Source organism: Phragmites australis, chromosome 5 (assembly GCF_958298935.1).
Source record: "Phragmites australis chromosome 5, lpPhrAust1.1, whole genome shotgun sequence".
Lineage (NCBI taxonomy): Eukaryota > Viridiplantae > Streptophyta > Magnoliopsida > Poales > Poaceae > Phragmites > Phragmites australis.
This window is the reverse complement of record NC_084925.1, coordinates 28,858,144-28,879,414: the sequence shown is the minus strand read 5'-3', so window position 1 is coordinate 28,879,414 and position 21,271 is coordinate 28,858,144. Positions and strand designations below refer to the sequence as shown.

Below are 21,271 nucleotides of genomic sequence, written 5' to 3'. Positions count from 1 at the left end.
ATAATTTAGAGGAACTTATGCTAAGTCAGTTGGCAAAGCTTCAAGGGTAAAGTCAGCCGGGATGCTTCCAAAGAAGATCGAGATGCTTGCCCCTTTTTTTAAAAAAAAACCCACACAAATTAGATATCCCGAGACAGATTTGCCTATAATTAACACAATTAATCATGAGGAGTTGTTTTAATTATATGATGTCATTTTACAACCATTACCTAGTACGTACAAGCTACTTTGGGTATTAAATTATACTCACGATCTCTCTAGTTTTTTTAAAGATAATTGGGTTCACATTTCAGTACGTGGCACATAATTTAATTTATTTTATGTTTTTTTACAAGGAGATACACCATCTCCTAGACCTAGTTAGTTGCCCTCAACTCACCTTACACGTCAGGACACCCGTCCAAATCCATAAATGAACCGGAAAAAATGATTTCGAAAACTCTCGTATCTTAACTGCACGGCAACATTTATATCTGATAAAGAAACTAAATAAAAGCGGTGAAGAAAAGAAAAGAAAAGAAGAAAATCCTTTCAAAAGTTGGAGAGAAGAGGAAGCCAACAAAGTGGCCATCACGCGCTCCAGTGCAGAGTTGCAGGCGACCAGGTTCGTCGTCCCCACTAGATCCGGCCGGTCGGCTCACCGCTCCGGTGACAGCCGCCTCGCACCAAATCTCCGTGCGCGTTTGGCCAAGCTCCACGGGAAGCTTGAATCTTTGCTGAGCTCGTCCGGAGCTGAGCCCTGGCTACTTGAGTTCAGGCTTGTTTCCTCATCTGAGGCCAAGATTCGAAGCGTCGGCCAGGGGAGGCGATGAAGGGGAAGGGCGGGGCGCTGGACAGGAGGTCCTCCGCCAGGTGGAGGGTGCTGCTGCTATGCGCATTCAGCTTCGGCCTCGGCATGCTCTTCACGGACCGGTGGGTCTTCCCCTCTCTGCAGGAAGCTTTGGATCTCGTCTTGCGCTTCGGGCTTTGAGGGTTTCTTACTTGGGCTAATGGCGGCTCGCCGGCTCGGTGCGGTGAAGAGTTGGATTTTGTGGTTCTTATCTCGTTTGAGATTTGGAGTTTGAAAAGGTTCTTGTTTTATCTAATCGCGTGTTGGGTGGTTAAAAATCTTGCCTTTTTTTTCTTATTTCTTTCCTGGTCTTTCTTCTACGAGCTTATGGCGACCTGGGTTGGTGGAAAGAACCTTTTTCTTTTGTTATAACGGGAGATCGCGTTTTGGTGTGCACTGGTGTAGGTGTCTTCCTCAATCTGTTCGTGCTTGCGTGGTTAGGTGATACCTAGTAAGTTCATTACTGTACTCCTCCTTATTTTGCCAAAAAAATATGCTGCGAAATTTGTTAATGGCATGAATGGAAATAAGGTTGAATTTCTACCATGTTTTCTTGACTTTTATTTTATTTTATCAAACACCCGTCTGAGATCTTACGAAAAACGCGATTCGGGCTCTATTTTTGTGGCAAAAATCGAAGAACCGAGTACTTCGAGCTTTTTATTACTAGCAAATAGCGAGCTTGGATTGGATCATCAGCAATCGCCTTCATTGGTAGAACGGTGTTTTTTTTTATTTGCATGATTTGTAGTTAGTTATCTATCAAAGAGTAGCATTTGTAGGTGAATGTTGATTTTGATCGCTGATTTAATGATGCTTCTCAAAATGGAACAACGATTTTTTGTCCTTGAATTCCTACTTGCTGATGGAGCAGGTATTTATTTTCATTTACTAAAGCTTGGGTTTGGAACAGTGCATAAGTGTCCTTAGGCATGCAATTTAATGTAGCTCCCCAACCTTCCAAAGTAGAAAATAAATACTTAAAACCCACTGGTTTTCATGAGACGGTTGCCACCTCTTGGGTGGCACCAGTGAGCGCTTCCTGCCCCCTAGAGCGCCTCTCTATTAAACTTAAGTGATTGGCCCGCGCCCTTCAATCATGGAGCCATTGCCAAGTTGGCCACGTCAAATCACAGTTGCAGTTGGCCAAGGAAATTCTTCACCGGTTAGAGATTGCTCAAGATTCTCATCCTCTTTCACCAGATGAGGACTGGCTAGCTTCCCTTGAAAAAACTATTGCATGACTTCGCTCCCGCATCACTTGGCTGAAAGAGGGAGATGCCAACACCTCTTTCTTTCACTTGTAGGCAAGCTTCCACAAGAGAAATTTTTTTATTGCCAAGCTTATGGATGGTGAACAGATTGTGATGGGTCAAGCTGATAAGCACAATGTGGTTTTCGATTTCTACAATAATCTTCTCGGCTCTGTTGAACAGAGACCTTCTGCTCTCAACCTTCCAAGCTTCTACCGGGATTCCTTGGATCTCTCCTCCCTGGATGAGCCATTCTTCGAGGATGAGGTATGGTCCACGGTGAAGCAACTGCCTCTTGACAAGGCTCCCGGTCCCGGCGGTTATACTTGATGTTTTTATCACTCTTGCTGGGGAGTGATCAAGTGGAATGTTATGGCTGCCTTGTTTGCTTTGCAACAGGGAGATGGACGTAAGATGGGGCTATTGAACTTGACATTTTTGACCCTACTACCAAAGAAAGTTGATGCCATTCAAGCCAAGGATTTTCGGCCTATAAGTTTAATTCAAAGCTTGGCTAAGCTGGTAGCAAAGATCATGGCTAATCGCTTGGGCCTAAGACTACCCACTTTGATATCTCCCAATCAAAGTGTGTTCGTACATGATCGATGCATACACGATAACTATGTCTTGGTGCAGCAAACAATGAAGCTTCTACATCGCCAGAAAGAACCTCGCCTCCTCCTCAAGCTTGATATTTCCAAGGCGTTTGATTCGTATCATGGTCATTCCTATTGGTGGTTCTGACACATTTGGGTTTTGGGCATTCCTGGTGCAACATTCTTTGCAAACTACTTTCAATAGCAACCACTAAGGTTCTTCTAAATGGAGAGCCAGGGGAGGTGATTAAGCATCATCGGGGGTTGCGCCAAGGAGACCCATTGCCTCCCATGCTTTTCATCATTGTGAGGGATGCCTTGAACGCATTAATTAGCAAGGCTTGTGAACTCGGTCTACTTCAACTTTTGGCTACAAGGGCACCGACACACCGTTTGTCTTTATATGCGGACGATGTCGTCCTCTTTCTAAGACCTGCTCCTACGGAGATTGATCTCATCAAGGAGATCCTTTCCCGCTTTGGTGATGCTGCAGGTTTGAGGACTAACTTACAAAAATGCTCGGTTGTTCCCATCTGATGTAGTGAGATAGAGCTTGAAGTGGTACAAACATCTATCCCATGTGCAGTTGCAAGCACCTATTTGGGCCTTCCAATCTCAGATAAGAAGCTGACCAAAGCCGAGCTATTACCGTTGATTGATAAGGTGGCAGACAAGATGCCAGGCTGGAAGGTCGCACTGATGAATAAAGCAGGTCGGATGATCTTAGTAAAAATAGTTCTCACGGCAATACCCATCTCCCAGCTGATCGCTATGGATCTACCCAAATGGGTCTTCCATGCAATTGACAAGAGGCGTCAGACATTTCTATGGAAAGGTCGTGAACAAGTGAATGGAGGTAACTGCCTAGTAGCTTGGGAGAAAGTTTGCAGGCCACTTGAGCTTGGAGGACTTGGAATACATAATCTGGAATTAACGGGTTGGGCACTAAGGATGAGGTGGCTTTGGTTGCAAAAAACACATCCTGATTGTTCCTAGGCAGGTCTCCAAATACTATCCCATAAAAATGTTGCAGCAATGCTTGCCATCTCAGTCACTACACAAGTTGGCAATGGAGTTAGCACTTTCTTTTGGACAGATAGGTGGCTCCATGGTCGGTCATTAATTGAGCTAGCGCCATCACTGGTGGCCACGGTGCCAAGGAAAGCGCTCTGACAGCGGATGGTGGCTCAAGCTCTACACGAGCGCAGTTGGGTGCGTGACATTCAGGGAGCTCTAACGGTTGAGGTAATAGTTGAGTACCTGCAATTATGGGACATTCTCGAGGAGTTTGAGCTGCGGCTTGAGGAACATGATCAGCATCTTTGGGTTCATTCGACTACTGGCCAGTTCTCTTCCAAATCAGCATACAAGGCCTACTTCTCAGGAGCAGTAGGCTTTGAACCTTGGAAGCGATTATGGCGATCATGGGCTCCGTTGCGCTGCAAATTTTTTCTACGGCTTGCAATCAGGAACCATTGTTGGACTGCACACCGTCTTGCTTGTCGTGGTTTGCACCGTCTTTCTTTACCTTCTGAACACAAAGCTTTGTAGGCACCTATAATGTAATCTTTATCCAGAGGAAGGAGGACCATCCAGAGAGTTTGTGATCAAGATGATGAATCAGTTCAGCACATTCTAACAAACTATATATTTGCAAGGGAGGTCTGGTTCCAACTTTTTAGCCGGATTGGCCTTCAACAGCTTACTTCAGGGCGGGCCGACATTGTCTTTGCAGCATGGTGGAGAAAGGCGCTGCGGAGGGTGGTCAAACAACATCACAAAGGTTTCAACTCCTTGGTTATCTTGGGGGCATGGTGGATTTGGAAGCATCGCAATGCATGTGTCTTCAATGGGGCTTCCCCAAGGGTCCAGGAGGTGCTACACGAGGTCTCGGGCAAAGGTCGCCTATGGTGTTTAGCTGGGGCCAAGGGTCTTAGTGCCCTTTGGCCGGGTTAGGATGGATCTTCTTAGTGGTTGTGTTCATATCTTTCAGTGGCGCATATGTGACTTCTTGATTAGTGTGAGTGGGGTGTAAGTTCCCTCCGTTAGGAGGGTTCTGTAACTAGACCATTACTCTTCTCTTTTAATACAAAGATACGCAGCTCTCTTGCATGTTCGAGAAAAAAATACCAAGTTGTATACTTTACTTGGAAGGTGCTGCAACACTGTAATAATTTACTGGTTTTGTGCATCATGGTGTGAATCCCATGATTCAAAGGCCGGGAGAGAGGTAGTTCGAAGTATTATATTTGAATAGAACATGAGCTTAGGACCGATTTGATTCAAGTTCAAATTTGAGTCTTCAAAAACCAATTTTTATGCTTTACATGTAAAAGAGGTATTGTTGGCCATATTATATCTGGATAGGAACTTGATCTAAGAGCTCATTTGGAGTCAAGATCAAATTTAAATTTTATGAGTCCGGTCGCTATTTTGAAAAGTAGACGAGCTGACATATACCTGAATGCTACTGCAAGGATTATTATGGTTTCTTGATTCTAACAGGTCTATTTGACTCGCACATTTTGTAATTGAATGTCAAAGTACCTGTCCTTTATCATTTTTCATTGGCTTTTCCAATTTTCCATGAGAAACCATTGTGGGATGGTTCTACAGGTTCTGGACAGCACCAGATACCAGTAATCATATCATGTCTCAACGCCTGAGGCAAGATCAAGAGCTGCAACTAGTATCAGAGGATTGCAGCACAAAGAGGGTGGGTCCCAAATAAATTTGTATATTTCAACATCAATTTCTGTTTTTGGTTAAAACATTCGAATCTAAATTTGGATTGCAGAAGCATGGAGAAGACAAGGATATCATGGGAGAGGTAACAAGAACCCATGAAGCCATACAGTGAGCTCCTTTGATTCAATATGTAGTTCAATTTAAGAATGCAACTGCGCTTGAGTTATTTGTATCTGAATTTTTTTCCTCGGAATTTGTTTCCTGGTTTTAGATTATTGGATAAGTCCATCTCAACGCTGCAGATGGAGCTTGCTGCGAAGCGGAGCACACTGGAGCAGCTCCGCTCTAGTGGCTCACAAGTAACCTCTGAAACTAGCCAACCAAGGAAAAAGGCATTTGTTGTCATTGGAGTCAACACTGCGTTCAGCAGCCGCAAGCGCCGTGATTCAGTCCGGGAGACATGGATGCCTCAAGGTGTGTAGTTGTTTTAGTACTTCGAACGAATAATAGCATGGGCATGTCTAATATATTTGGATAATTGATCAATTCATCATTTTTTTCTCAGTATGAAGCGAGTCATTCTGCAGTAATTAGCATCAAGTCTCTTTATTGAATTATCAGCTCTCTACTCTATTTCTACATATTGAATTCAAACCGCACCAGTTTTGAATTGTATACCGAAAGTAAGATTCTGTTTGAACTAGCTTAAACTTAATCGTTACAAGAAAATAAGCTGAAGCTGGACTGGAATGGCAATCTTATTCTTAGACTTCTACTTTGCTGTTCATCCATAGAGAAATCAAAGTTATTGGCCAGTAGGGGTAGCTTATGGACTTTATAATTTTGTAACATCTTATAAGCTAAGTTTTTCCCAAAAAAAAAAGGATTTCAGGTGCTTGAACACTATACTATTGAGTTTATAACTGCTCGTGTTCATCTGTAGCTGCTCATTTAAGGCCCCATTTGGAATGGAGGGGAAACGTAGGAGCAGTGGAGGTCTGTGTTCCAGAGGAAAAGAATTGCATGCGTGTGTTTGGAATGAAGGAACCGGCAATAAACTTTCCGGAGGAAAGGCAAGCGACCTGTACTTTTGGAGGAATGGAAAAATGAGTTCTGAGCTCAGGGAAAGCTTTCCCAAGCCACTCACGCGCTAATTACGCTTTGAGCACCCATCTTCTCTTCACTGTGATGCAAACAAGTACATAGAAAGGAAGAATAGCAAGCACCCCACAAATCATTTTGAGCAATATTAGCAAATCTATAGTCCGGATCCACTAAAAATGAAATAAGCATCAAGTTTAAAAAAAAATTCACCGCCCAGAAGAAAATAAACATCCAACAACCCACTGATTCCACTGCATCAACGCCTGCGAGCTTGATCTGAAACGCAACCACGTCCACATCCTTGCCGGCCTACGACTTCTCTCTTGCTCTGTGAAGGGAGCTTAGTCCAAGGCTCCGAGCGCTTGCCACCTCTCCGGCCGCTCCATCAACCAGTTGAAATGAGAGAGGGTTTGAGTGGGGTAGTGTGCGTGTGGAGAACGATGTTACTGTATCCATGGCAGATAGGATAGGATAACTGGATAAGAAGTTAAGAACGACAGTGGTGTGTGGTGAATCTGATGGACCATGGGCCCCACATGCAAAGGGTCAAATAAAATACAGCACCACCTGGAATCATATACATATGTTTGTTGATTTATCCATCACTAGTACTAAAAATGTTTTTATTTTTACTAGGTGTCTGATTCCTGTGTTACAGATTCCTGCAGTCCAAACGCTTGTTCCTACGTTTTTCCTGTGTTATCAATCCTCTGTTTTGCCACTGAGTTCCTATCTCATTTTTGTTTTTTCTCATTCCTCTGTTTTCTGTTTCTCCGTTCCAAACGGACCCAGTACGTGAACGTTGTATACGGTATCATCCTTGTGTAGATTTGTTAAACAATGAGAAGCAAATTTTTACTACATCCTAAGGTTATCACAGCCATCAAATTTTTACTAATGTTATCTTCTTGCTAATAGGTGAAAAGCTGCAACAATTAGAAGAACAGAAGGGAATAGTTATCCGCTTCACTATCGGTCACAGGTAAATGGATGGTTCTTGTACTCTTAGCTCATTTTTAATTTCATCATTGCTGTCATTGTATTTTCTCGTCGCATGCGCTTGTAATTGTATCAACTGGACATATTTCGTCTTTCATGGTAGAAATAGAATGGAACAATCCCTGATACTTGTTCTAATTTCTTTACTGCCAGTCTAGCATAGATACAAATCGTTGTGATTCAGACACATATTTCTGCCATGCTGACATACTGAACAGCGTAATAGTAATACTACAGCCATTGAACTATATGTAGTTCTAAATTATAATTGTCATCAACTTTTTGTACTGAGACGTGGAAGATATCATAGCCATATATAGCATTGTGCTCTTAGAAGCACCACAAAGGCTTGCTAAGAGCTGATCTTGGCATTAATCCGCGGAGTACCTCAAGTCCCTGAGTTCTGTAACTGCCACTGTAATCTGGTAGGTTTTTGTTTCATTTTACTGTATTAAGCCAACCAATGTCTTCTCATGGTTCCCCAGTTATGATAAAAAAATCCCCAATTCTCTGCTCTAGTCTGTTGAGGATCTGTTGTGCGATGACTGATTAAAGTGATGCAGCTTATTCAATTCACTGCCTCTTCTATAGATCCCCTCAGACATTATTTTCGAACTGTTACATTTATCTTCTAAATTTTGGATATAGAAACTAACATTTTTGGTTGTTGCACAGTGCTACATCCAATAGTATACTGGACAAAGCTATAGATTCAGAGGACGCTCAGCATCATGACTTTCTTAGACTGGTGAGCATGCACTCTTCAATATTGACATTCAACTGTACATTTCCGGCGCTAGCCCTGACCGTTTTGCTACATGTGGTTTATTTAATCATGCAGGACCACGTCGAGGGATATCATGAACTCTCAGCCAAGACAAAAATTTTCTTCTCGACAGCTGTCGGCATCTGGGATGCTGATTTCTACGTCAAGGTCGATGATGATGTGCATGTGAACTTAGGTATCTTTTCCTTAGACATTGTAAGTTTGTAACCTCTTGAAATTTTATGACTCAGTTCTGTCTATTGGTGCATGCATATGAAAAAAACAGGGATGCTTGCCACTACTCTTGCTCGGCATAAATCAAAACCAAGAACTTATATTGGCTGCATGAAGTCAGGCCAAGTTCTCGCTGACAAGTAATGCTAACTACACTGTCTTAGAATTTAAATTTAAATGCTATGCTAGCTTCAAGTACTAATAGATGCTTGCTTGAACTTGATCCATTCATATAGGAATGTGAAGTACCATGAACCTGAGTACTGGAAATTTGGGGAGGAAGGGAACAAATACTTCCGTCATGCTACTGGGCAGATATACGCCATTTCAAAAGATCTTGCGACTTATATTTCAATCAATCAGTATGTTTTATTAATGTTCATTCTATACAAAAGGGCACCTGGTCACAAAAGGAAAACTAATAATGTAAGTGATCTTTATCAGGCCTATCTTGCACAAATATGCAAATGAAGACGTATCGCTTGGATCATGGTTCATTGGTTTGGAAGTTAATCATATTGATGAAAGGAACATGTGCTGTGGCACTCCACCAGGTCTGCTTCCTCATATTGAACAATGGCTTCTTACATGCTTGTCTTCTACTTCTCCTGATTGTGAATGCAAACTCCACAGATTGTGAGTGGAAAGGGCAAGCTGGCAATGTTTGTGTTGCGTCTTTTGATTGGAGCTGCAGTGGCATATGCAAATCTGTCGAGAGGATCAAGGATGTACATGCACGTTGTGGCGAAGGAGATTCAGCAGTTTGGAGTGCTCTTATCTAGCGAATACCCTCCTCCGCCCGTAAATACTTGGTAATCTCTCATGGTGAACATCTACATAGGCAACTACTCAAGTGAACTCGACAAGACTGAGGATCATGCCCCGTCGGATATAATCTGGAATTGCAGAAAACGGGACGGTGCTGATGCTTACTTGGCTTGGCAATCTGGCAACACATGTAGCTTAGTGGATACTTGTTGAGATGTTTTGGTAGATGAACGTGCTGTCTATCACCGCTGGTGACTTTGGTTGGTGGTCTTAGAAGAGAGACGAAGTGGGGGGTTGCAACTGATGTTGGTTACTAGATCTTACATGTAGGGTGAGAGTTTCTCAGCTGATGCGTGCGGAAGTAGGGATCGTGTAATGTAGAAAACATTGTTTCATGCAATTTTTGACAATTCTCTCAGCGAGTTTATTTTGCTCATTCTGTCATTCGTGAAAAGGATGTATCATGCTGAAACATAAGATCGTTATACGGATGCGTTGGTTCAGCAACTCTTGATCCCAGAAGCAGTCAGTGTTTGGCTAGCATTGCATCCTGGGATTTATCAAATCACTATGTACCAGTGTTCTGGAAACCACAGCCGCCCTAGAAGTAGGGGTGGCAACGGGTTTGCCCCCCGCGGGTTTGGGCTGCCACACCTAACCCGAAACCGACTTCAAAAACCCGATCCGGTCTTGAAACAGATGTTAGGTGCAAAATGGCCCCCGCCCTCACCCCTGGCGGGGACCCGAGACCCGACAGGGACCCGAGTCACCCCCGGCCCACTCGCCCGTTTGGCCAACTCGCGCCTGCACCGCTCACGCCCGCCACACGCCGCTCGCTCCTGCGTCGCCACGTGTCTCGCCCTCCCGCGTCCCGTGCCCTCCCGTTGCCGCCATGCATCCCGACTCCCTCCCACTCCCGCGCTTTCTTGCGCTCGCGCCTGGTCTCCCGTTGCCGCCACACGTCTCGGCTCCCGCTCACTCCCGGCCCCTCCCGCACTCGGCGCTCTCCGGACCCGCGGGGGCAAAGGGAGCCCCAGCCTCGAACCCGATTCAGGTCGGGGCCCCGACCCGATAGCCCCGCAGGGCTATCTTCCTACCCAAACCCGCCCCGTTGGGTCGGGTCCCCGCGCGGGGGCCCAACCCATTAGGTCAAACTGCCATCCCTACCTGGAAACCAGAACTAGGGCAATTCCGGCCTTGTTTGAAACATAGGAATTTTGCAAGAGTTTCGTATGAATTCTGTAGAAATCGGGAAAAAAAAATTCCAGCTCCAAACCAGGCACAAAGCATCCCACTGGCCTGCTGCACCTGGCATATTTTTTTGGTTCAATCTAAGTTAATTTTAATTAAAATTAACTCACAAAATATGTCATTTATAGCTTCAAAATCTATATAGTGTAGAATCATTTTGAATTATAAACTTATTTGTATAATTTTTATTCACATATTTTTATAATTTAATTAAATATTAGTCAAAGTACAAAGTTTGACTTTTTTTAAAAAGTGCACCTACTATTTCTCAACTGAAGGAATAATTGAATACAAGGCAAAAGAATCACAAATCAGCACATGTGTAGAATGATCGAAGCAACTTCTGAGACCAATATGATCTTATTCACCTTTTCATATGAAAACTCATCTTATAAAAAAACGAAAGATAACCTGTGGGAAGCCTGGTATTTCAAAGGGCAGCACAGCCATGAGATTCCAGGATCGGACTTGCATGTGGTATTCCTGGGGGAATGAGAGGAAATCCTGAACTCTTTTCAATGTGCAAAAAAAATTGTTACAACTACCTGTGAACCATCCTCCTAAATCCCTAACTGTTGGACATGCAGCACTAGAAAAGCAAAATATCGCCTTGTTACAATCAAGACAAACTCATGCCAAAAAAGATCGCTATCTGTCCTCAGTATGGTAACATAACCAGCATCACTCGGATATCTGATTACGCATTGCATTTCGCAAACAACTCCTGTGGTCTCGCAATCTCTCATACCTGCTTTCTAAAGAATTTGCTAGATTTCCATTGTCTACAGCCCGTGGTCTTATGCTACTTCAGCTTCTCATTAGCTCTGCCCAAAAATACTGAGGAGAATGATCTGGACGTTAGCATTGGACTTCATAGACCAAAGCTTCTTTGCAAGCTCCTCACAGCCTTTTACCTACAGAAAATTGGAATTGGTGTCACAAAAAATGCTGGCAAATATTTTTAAATAATTAAATGTTGATGTCATGCTCAAACATCTGATTCCACTTTTGGTGAAATGGATAAACTGAACCATAATCACTGGAAAAGCAAAGATATTTGACAGATATTTAGGATGCAAAGAAAGGCTTACAGAGTCCGCAATCTCTTCCAAACCCAACGGTTCCACTACTTCATCTTCTCTCCAGCCAAGCGCTATCAGAAAAGACTTGTCTTCAGGAGGTGGTTCTGCTGGATGGTCCTCATCTCCTGATTCTGTGTCCTCTGATGATGACCTAGCTTCCTCATTGCCAGACTGGGTTCTATTGCACCCATCATCTGAATCTGCAGGTGCTGAGGACGAACCACTTTCTGCGCTGTCTGAGAGGGACAGCTGAAATTCTTCATCACCTGTGTCAGCAGGTTCAGATGATGAGTCAACTTCTCTCTTTTGTACTAGAAGCTGCAACAACCCATCTGCAACTTCTGGTTTCAAAGATGAAATATTTTCCTCGTTGTCAGATAGATGTCTCTGAGATCCCTCAGAAGAATTTGCCTCTCCACAGAAACAATTCCCATTCCCCATACATTTCATTCCAGATTGGACCAATGAGAAATCATTTCTAAGATTAAGAGAAGAATCCTGTTTCGCATCAACTAAGCTGGATGGGAATGGCTGACATCCTGACTCAAAGGCGGTGCTTGAACCATTTGAAGATTTGGTCCGCAGCATCTCAAAGAATCTAAGCTTATCTTTTGCATTTGATTTTCTATCACCACATGGACCTTGAAGAGGCAGAGGAAGTTCATGGGTGGCGATCTTAAACTTTTGGCTGACAACTGGCTTTTTCTGAGGCTCCATTGAAACCAAAGGAGTTGGAGGACTGAAAGGATTGCTATGACAGTCTTTGGAGGTGCATGCAGTACCATTTTGCTCTCGACTGAGGACTTGAAAACTTCCTGACTGAGAAAGCTTTGAAATATCCGTTTTAACTGGAGCTCGAACAGAACCGTTGGCAGACTGTATTTTTAATTGTTGTGCAGTCTTACTAGGACCGCTAGGATCTCCAGTCCTTGCAGTTTTTGTTTTCGAGGAACTTAGCACCTGGATAATGATTGAAATCGATTAGTTAAACACAGAAAGTACACTCAGTACTGGAAAACATCACTTAAAGATGAAACAAAAAATAATGGGGACATGGAAAATTCATATAGCATCTAGATATAGAAAAGGAAAGGGAGCGGTTTTTTGGATTTTTTTCTTCAAAAAGGTGTATATATGAATTGAACACACGACATTGTGTTGACAAAACCGGTTGAGATATTGAGCAACTTAACCAATATACAAGGTGGTTTCAGACAGGCATAGGACTGAAGTACTTTTGTGGCAAATATGTATGGATATATATTACTCATTGGTTATCGCTTGACGTTTGCAAAACTGTAAGTGCAGAATCAGTATGCAACACATGTACCTCTATAAAGTTCTTATCATTCTATTTTGGTTGTTTGCAATATGGAGAAAAGCATTCTTTGATAATACATCAGGAATGCTTAAACATGGAGATGCATGGAGAAACACGTATCGTTTTCTTGTCCAGCTCATTTGAGAACATGAGCCTAAATGTCATACGATTCACACAATACACTGCAGAATTCAATTCAAAACACTGAAACTAAGCCTTTCCCCATAAGAACATTAGATTCGTGGACTGGTCCACCAAATTAACTAACATTCTCATCTGAGAACATGAGCCTAAATGTTATACTATTTACACAATACACTGCAGAATTCAATTCAAAACACTGAACCTAAGCCTTACCCCATAAGAACATTAGATTCGTGGACTGGTCCACCAATTAACTGACATTACAAACAAATCCTTGAACATCATGAATTCATGTATATCCTTCATTAAATGTGTGCCCCCATAAGCTAGCCTAAAAAAATCAGCTAAAACAGATAAGCTATAGTTGATTAGCCACCATAATTTATAATATATAATAAGTATATATAGGATTTAGTTTGGCTGTCCATAATGCATTTATGGTCATGCCACAAACATACACGATACTGACGGAGTAAATGTTAATGTAGCACAGCCACATTCTACTTCTACCTCGAAAATATAGTTAGATCACTAGACCGCACTTCTGCCAAGCTAGCTACAGTATAAGCCATCTACTAGAAGCATCATAACATCGTGTACTGCACAGATAGTAGCCAAATATGTGGCTCTAATAGAAGAAAGAAAGGATTGTTACATTCTTGTATGTCAAGAGACAGATGGCAATTAGCATATGTCATACTATTTCAACTGGTGTAAATTGTGTCATAACATGTGCCAATAACAGGATACTCCAAGATCATCATCGTCTGCCTGATCCAACTTCGGTTATATACTTATATATCAGGCATGCAGGTACATTCGTCTCTGGGCGCTTGTACAAAAGGTGGAAAGCAAGGACTTTCTGGAGGCTAGGGCAGACAGGCTGGGTAGACTGATGGGAGAAATCTTCCACAAATCACATGGTTGTATCTGTGGTAGCAATAAACTCTTAAGTGGCTGATGGTAAAAGCAATAGTTGGGTCTTTTCTTAGGATGACGCAAAAGTGCTACTTGCAGTAGCTACTGAGGTTGCCTGCATCCTATGTCTTGAAACAGGCTTAGGTCCTTTCTCTCGTAAGTTGTTTGTCAGTTTTAAGTTTTTTTGGATACTTTTGTAAAGATTGAACTCCGCCTATGTTGTCTCGACATAGCCGGTCCCAAGCCCGGGTAAAGGAGGAGGGTTGTGATAGGCTTGGCGAGCCAACATAAAACTCAGCCACTCTTATGGAGATGAAACCCGAAAGAAAATCGTTGGGGCGTAACCCTCTTAGCGACGCGCCACATTGGAACCCGGATGTGGTGTTAAATGAGCAAGGGCCGAGCCGTCACCCCCTTGGTGGCGCGCCGTATCTTGATCTGGATACGGTGATAAGTGGGCAAGGATCGGGTCGTCGCATCCTTAGTGGCGCGCTACATCAGCGCCCGGGTGTAGTGAAAAATGAGCAAGGGTCTTCGCATTTGACTCGACGAGTGCGAAGGGTAAGGAAGCTAGCCGAGCCAAGTAGGATCCGCTTAGGTAGCTGGAACGTAGGGTCCCTGACGGGTAAGCTACGGGAGTTAGTTGATACAGCGGTGAGGAGACGGGCTAATATCCTATGCGTCCAAGAAACCAAATGGAAAGGACAGAAGGCGAAGGAGGTGGAGGATACCGGTTTCAAGCTGTGGTACACGGGGACAACTACAAATAAAAATGGAGTAGGCATCTTGATCGACAAGAGCCTCAAGTATGGAGTGGTAGACGTCAAGAGGCAAGGGGACCGGATTATCCTGGTCAAGCTGGTCGTTGGGGACTTAGTTCTCAATGTTATCAGCGCGTATGCCCCTCAAGTAGGCCACAATGAGAGCACCAAGAGGGAGTTCTGGGAAGGCCTGGAGGACATGGTTAGGAGTGTACCTATTGGCGAGAAGCTCTTCATAGGAGGAGACCTCAATGGCCACGTGGGTACATCTAACACAGGTTTCGAGGGGGTGCATGGGGGCTTTGGTTATGGAAGCAGGAATCAAGAAGGAGAGGATGTCTTAAGCTTTGCTCTAGCCTACGACATGATCGTAGCTAACACCCTCTTTAAAAAAAAGGGAATCCCATCTAGTGACCTTTAGTAGTGGCCGACACTCTAGCCAAATCGATTTCGTCCTCTCGAGAAGAGAAGACAGGCGTGCTTGCCTAGATTGTAAGGTGATATCTGGAGAGAGTGTTGTCCCTCAACATAAGCTTTTGGTGGCTGACTTCCGCTTCCGGATACGTGTCCAGCGGGATAAGCGCGCTAAAGTCGCTAGAACGAAGTGGTGGAAGCTCAGGGGGGAAGCGGCTCAAGCTTTCAAGGAGAGGGTAATTAAGGAGGGCTCTTGGGAGGAAGGAGGTGATGCAAACAATATGTGGATAAAGATGGCGACTTGCATTCGGAAGGTGGCTTCCGAGGAGTTTGGGGTGACGAGGGGAAGTAGAAGCGAAGCGAAAGATACCTGGTGGTGGAACGAGGATGTCCAGAAGGCTATCAAGGAGAAGAAAGAATGTTTCAAACGCCTACACTTGGACAGGAGTGTTGACAACGTAGAGAAGTACAAGGTGGCGAAGAAGACCGCAAAGCGAGCAGTGAGTGAAGCAAGAGGTCGGGCGTATGAGGACCTCTACCAGCGGTTAAACACGAAGGAAGGGGAAAGGGACATCTATAAGATGGCCAAGATCCATGAGAGGAAAACGAGGGATGTCAACCAAGTCAAATGCATCAAGGATGGGACAGATCGACTTCTGGTGAAGGAAGATGAGATTAAGAATAGATGGCGAGAGTACTTCGACCAGCTGTTCAATGGAGGAGGTGAGAGCTCTTCCATTGAGCTGGACGACTCCTTTGATGATGCCAACAGGTGTTTTGTACGAAGGATTCAGGAGTTTGAAGTCAAGGAGGCTTTAAAAAGGATGAAAGGAGGCAAGGCAATGGGCCCTGATGGTATCCCTATTGAGGTGTGGAGATACCTTGGAGACAGAGCAATTGTATGGCTAACTAAGCTTTTCAACCTCATTTTTTAGACAAACAAGATGCCCGAAGAATGGAGGCGGAGTATATTAGTACCAATCTTCAAGAATAAGAGGGATATTCAAAGTTGTACTAATTACCGTGGGATTAAGCTGATGAGCCATACGATGAAGCTATGGGAGAGAGTCATTGAACACCGCTTACGAAAAATGACAAGCGTGACCAAAAATCAGTTTGGTTTCATGCCTGGGAGGTCGACCATGGAAGCTATCTTCTTGGTACGACAACTTATGGAGAGATACAGGGAGCAAAAGAAGGACTTGCATATGGTGTTCATTGACTTAGAGAAGGCCTACGATAAGATACCGCGGAATGTTATGTGGTGGGCCTTGGAGAAGCACAAAGTCCCAACAAAGTATATTACCCTTATCAAGGATATGTACGATAATGTTGTGACAAGTGTTCGGACAAGCGATGGTGACACCAATGATTTTCCAATTAGAATAGGACTGCACCAAGGGTCAGCTTTGAGCCCTTATCTTTTTGCTTTGGTGATGGATGAGGTCACAAGGGATATACAAGGTGATATCCCATGGTGTATGCTCTTTGCAGATGATGTGGTGCTAGTCGACGATAGTCGAACGGGGGTAAATGGAAAGTTGGAGCTGTGGAGACAGACCTTGGAGTCGAAGGGTTTTAGGCTTAGTAGAACTAAAACTGAGTACATGAGGTGCGATTTTAGTACTACTAGGCACGAGGAGGATGAGGTTTGCCTTGACGGGTAGGTGATACCTCAGAAGGATACCTTTCGATATTTGGGGTCGATGCTGCAGAAGGATGGTGAAATCGATGAAGATGTGAGCCATCGAATCAAAGCCGGATGGATGAAGTGGCGCCAAGCTTCCGGCGTCCTCTGCGACAAGAGAGTACCACAGAAGCTAAAAGGCAGGTTCTATAGGACGGCAATTAGACCTGCGATGTTGTATGGTGCAGAATGTTGGCCAACTAAAAGGCGACATGTCCAACGGTTGAGTGTAGCGGAGATGCGCATGCTGAGATGGATGTGTGGCCACACAAGAAAGGATCGGGTTCGGAATGATGACATACGTGATAGAGTTGGTGTAGCACCAATTGAAGAGAAGCTTGTCCAACATCGTTTGAGATGGTTTGGGCATATACAACGCAGGCCCTCAGAAGCGCCTGTATATAGCGGAAGAATAAAGCGTGCGGATAATGTCAAGAGAGGTCGAGGTAGACCAAACTTGACATGGGAGGAGTCTGTAAAGAGGGATCTGAAAGACTGGAATATCATCAAAGAACTAGCCATGGACAGGGGTACGTGGAAGTTAGCTATCCACGTGCCAGAGCCATGACTAGACTTGCAAGATCTTATGGGTTTCATCTCTAGCCTACCCCAACTCGTTTGGGACTGAAAGGCTTTGTTGTTGTTGTTGTTGTTGTTTGTAAAGATTGGGTTTTTGAACGGCTCTTTGTTTTGGAGGCTGGGAGATATGGGTCTCCAACAATCCATTATCTAAATAAAACAGGATAGCCCAAAGTTTCTGTTGCTGAAACAAATTAGCCACTCAGATTATGAACAATGCTATATATGCAAGAATTATGGTGCAAAACCGAAAATGACTAAGTATAAGAATTCTTCACAAATTCATATGTTGCTAAAGTGTTTAAAGCTACAGGACCCAACAAACGTTTAAGTGATTATATTATTGTCCAAAGGCCAAAGAGTAAATCCTAAAAATGATGGAAGGCGTGTACAGGATTGAAGGCTTTAGATTAGGAACTTACAGAAGATTTGCTTGATGGAGGCGTCAGAGGTCTTAGAGCATATTGTCTTAAGGTTCTTTCTTCAATCTTCTGAGCCTCGATCGATAACTGTCATGAAAATGGTACAAGCATAAATTCAGAGCGCCAAATTTTGAATGACCAAGATCCAACAAAAAGCACATAAGCATGATATAGTGGCTCTTACCTGAGGCCCAATGGAAATTCTCAGAGGAACTTGCATTACTGTCTCCGCCATACTTAATGCACTCCCACTTTTTGGCACTGCTTCAGTCTGTTTACTAGGAGCAGTTTGTAGTACAGAAGACGCATCTGGGCTTTTCTTTGTATCATTTAACATAGGAATATCTGCTAGCACGGAGTTCCAGCCATCAGATGTATTTACCAGAGGTACATTCTGAATTGGAGTGCTGATACCAGGAGATGGGACTTTGCTTACGCCTTGCCTTCTATTCTTGTCCTCTGAACTAAGCGCTGGAAATTCTCGCTCAAAGGCTATCCCAATAGCATTGTTTCTTGAGGTACCGACAGCAGCAGTGCTGACAGAGGCACTGACAGCAGCAGTGCTGACAGAGGCACTGATAGCAGCATTGCTGACAGAGGCATGGACATCAGTATTGCTTTCAGAACTACTAATAATATCATTGCTTCTAGTAGAGGAACTAACATCAGCATTACTTCTACTACCATTATTCAGGCTAACTACTCCCTTACTCCATGTGTCTCCCTTCAAGCGGGTACGAGTCAACCTATCCCTTTCAGGTCTGCATGTGCTAAATGACTCGAAACCATCATGATCTGCAGCAACTGACCTACTCTCCCTATCACGGGAATTAAAATCCTTCCCCCGGTCCCTTTCCTTGTTCCTTCCAAAATTGGCATAGCCCCTTGACTTCCCTATTCCATCGTGGCCAGACTGCCGGGATCCATTCAAGCCTGAACTCCTCGGTGATGAAGACTGCCGGGAACTACGGTCACAGTCATGACCAGATGAATGATTACTTGATGAACCACCCTTACCTTTAAAGCATCCAAGAAAAAACTTGTCACTATAATAAATGATAGCTTTGCAACACAGAACAAAATGGCACTTATAGTTGATTGAGATGTATGACACTAAAATAGCTTACTGCAATCAGAAACCATTCCTCGTAATGTCAACAAATAGTTTCCGTGCAATTTAAATGTCATTTTAGTTATAACGTTTTGGTTTGCAAATACTCCGTCCGATTGCAAATATATGTCGTTTTAGACTTGTGCACAAGAATTAAGAAAGTAGATCAAATGACCTTATTGCCCTTTATTTATCCAGCATTGGAAAAGATAGCTCATTAATTTGTGAGAGTGGTAGCATTTAATGAATAAGGGCAAGAAGAGAACGAAAGAGAAAAAAGTGCATAGAAGTTCGAGAATGACTTATATTTAGAGAATAGTTGAGAAGGCTAAAACGACCTACATTTGCAATCAGAGGGAGTACATTTTATTTTACCTTTTTCTAGTCATATTTTTCACAAGAGAAAAACGATTAAATGCTGATTGGTAGTTGACATGTGTACCAATTGATAGATGCAAATATACGCCATGTAATAAGGCACTAACCCCTCCCTTGTTTTATGTGTGTTAGCTAAAAGCCTAAAACAGTTTCTTTTTTTTCCAAAGGCGGTATAAATATGATTCTTTTTCCCAATAATGTAGCAACAATTATAAATCATGTCCATCCAAGCAGTAAGACAGATATTAATTTCATCTAATCATTGGAGCAATCAATTTACACTACAAGACCATGTAAATCACAATCTATTTGTTTAGCACTTCCTTGGGACCAGCTCCAGGAAGAAACACACAAATTCCTGAATGATTCCCATAGTTGCTCCATCTCAACCATATGGTCCATCCAAGAAACCACATCCCAGTACAACAAATCTACATTCCCATCATCTAGAGCATTACATCTAGAAACCGCCTCTAAATTGCACAATCACAATCTAGAGCATTACATCTAGAAACCGCCTCTAAATTGCACAATCACAGTAGCAAGTTTAAAACTGCACTAATGAAGCACTGTTACCATGATCATCACAGTACATTAACAACACTAACCTAACCTCATATGAGGCAGTTTCCCACTAGCTAATGCATGTGAATCATCAGCACGAATCACAGCCATTAGACTGGTCATCCTACACAACCTCAAACCTAGCAATCCCAAATTCCCAATTATGTGATACATTACATGAACAGCACAGAGTCACAACCAGCAGCCTATAGAACTATAACAGTTAAAATTGGCAAGGCCAGTGGAGTTCACCTGCGCGGGAGGAGGCTGCAGCCCAGAGGCTTGCTGCGCCAGCGGCATTGACCGTGCCCAGAGGCTGCATCAGCCATTGTGGCTTAAATGCTGGAGTTTCCTGCCCCATGGCGGCAGGCACCAGTCACCATCCACCCACTGGCCGCGGTTGCAAGGCCGGGCCAGGGGCGGACCTGACGTAGGGCATGGGGGTTCAGTTGAACCTCCAAAATTGTCGCGGAGAGGGGAGAACGAACACTGCACCTGCCCGCGTCTCGGGTAGATTGCTCCTGCGCGCTGGAGAAGACGAATCTAATCGAACCACGGATGGAAATTAGATTAGATTATATTAGCAGGGTACTATGAAGCAAACGAATCCAGTCCAATACCAGTGAAGGGCGGGCGGGGAGGGGGGAGGGGGCGTCGCCTCCCGACGTGAGATGACCCCGGCGGGAGGAAGGAGGGCCCGACTTTGCCGCGTTCCGTCGGTCGCCTGCTGGCGGCGAGGCCGCCGATGGTGATGCGCAGCAAATTGCGGCGGCGGCGGCGCGGTAGAAGAAACCCGCCCGCTACGATTAAACCCCTTCAACTTCCAGAGGCCTAGGTCTTAGATTAGGGCCTCGTGCCACTCGCACCGCACGACGGGGAGCGCCTCCGCCCAGATTAAAACCCGAAGCAACCCAGGAAAAAAAAATCAGGCTGCAGGATGAAGACGGCGGCGGCGAGATTGATCGTGGGTGGTCGGATTGGCGGTTCCTCTTCCGCGAGTTGCCCTCGGCGAATTCGAGCGCCCGGCGGCTTGCGGTGCGGGGTGGGAAGGGGGCAAAGCGAACAAAAAGCAATTTGCGAAGAAAGGATTGCAGATATACTCTGGCGGTTTTATAGGATTGGGCGGCAGCAGCGAAGGTTGGATGGGTCACGACTCGCGATTGGTCTCTGTGGAGAAACGGATGCAACTCTACCTCTTCTTCTCGCCACCCCCCCCCCCCCCCTCCGCCTCCCTCCCTTTTTCGCCAAAAAAAAAAGCAGTGCAGGTGGATTTTTACGGTACCCCGTATAATTTCGACATTTTCCATGGTATTTTTTTTTGGAGAATCCCATGTGGTATCTTTTTGGTGTCAATAAATAAAACTATTATTGTATCAGTAGATATTAGATGCAAAAGTAAAAT

At 44.1% G+C, this 21,271-nt stretch overlaps 2 protein-coding genes across 2 annotated transcripts; one reads left to right on the top strand and one right to left on the bottom strand.

Moving 5' to 3' along the window:
- The first annotated feature begins 507 nt into the window (after nucleotides 1-507).
- Nucleotides 508-9,655, top strand: LOC133919125 (beta-1,3-galactosyltransferase 7-like). The gene is made up of 11 exons (XM_062363399.1): nucleotides 508-912; nucleotides 5,295-5,394; nucleotides 5,476-5,534; nucleotides 5,638-5,840; nucleotides 7,389-7,452; nucleotides 8,145-8,217; nucleotides 8,311-8,431; nucleotides 8,522-8,609; nucleotides 8,706-8,831; nucleotides 8,914-9,023; nucleotides 9,103-9,655. The coding sequence occupies exons 1-11, from the start codon at nucleotides 809-811 to the stop codon at nucleotides 9,249-9,251; spliced, it is 1,197 nt and encodes a 398-aa protein (XP_062219383.1). The 5' UTR covers nucleotides 508-808; the 3' UTR covers nucleotides 9,252-9,655.
- A 1,245-nt stretch (nucleotides 9,656-10,900) lies between these two features.
- Nucleotides 10,901-21,070, bottom strand: LOC133919124 (flocculation protein FLO11-like). Its single transcript, XM_062363398.1, has 6 exons — nucleotides 20,490-21,070; nucleotides 20,122-20,412; nucleotides 18,001-18,833; nucleotides 17,817-17,903; nucleotides 11,580-12,530; nucleotides 10,901-11,402 (listed from the first exon to the last, which is right to left on the bottom strand). The coding sequence occupies exons 2-6, from the start codon at nucleotides 20,228-20,230 to the stop codon at nucleotides 11,307-11,309; spliced, it is 2,076 nt and encodes a 691-aa protein (XP_062219382.1). The 5' UTR covers nucleotides 20,231-20,412; nucleotides 20,490-21,070; the 3' UTR covers nucleotides 10,901-11,306.
- Between the last annotated feature and the right edge of the window lie 201 nt (nucleotides 21,071-21,271).

Excerpts from the sequence above, each read along its gene's own strand:
- LOC133919125 (XM_062363399.1), top strand. The coding sequence starts at position 809 with ATGAAGGGGAAGGGCGGGGCGCTGGACAGGAGGTCCTCCGCCAGGTGG. Across the intron at positions 5,841-7,388 it reads GGAGACATGGATGCCTCAAG|GTGAAAAGCTGCAACAATTA; the intron begins GTGTGTAGTTGT and ends TCTTGCTAATAG. Across the intron at positions 8,610-8,705 it reads GGCCAAGTTCTCGCTGACAA|GAATGTGAAGTACCATGAAC; the intron begins GTAATGCTAACT and ends CCATTCATATAG.
- LOC133919124 (XM_062363398.1), bottom strand. The coding sequence starts at position 20,230 with ATGGGGCAGGAAACTCCAGCATTTAAGCCACAATGGCTGATGCAGCCT. Across the intron at positions 18,834-20,121 it reads TGCAGCCTCCTCCCGCGCAG|GTAAGGGTGGTTCATCAAGT; the intron begins GTGAACTCCACT and ends GATGCTTTAAAG. Across the intron at positions 12,531-17,816 it reads CTCCATCAAGCAAATCTTCT|GTGCTAAGTTCCTCGAAAAC; the intron begins GTAAGTTCCTAA and ends ATCATTATCCAG.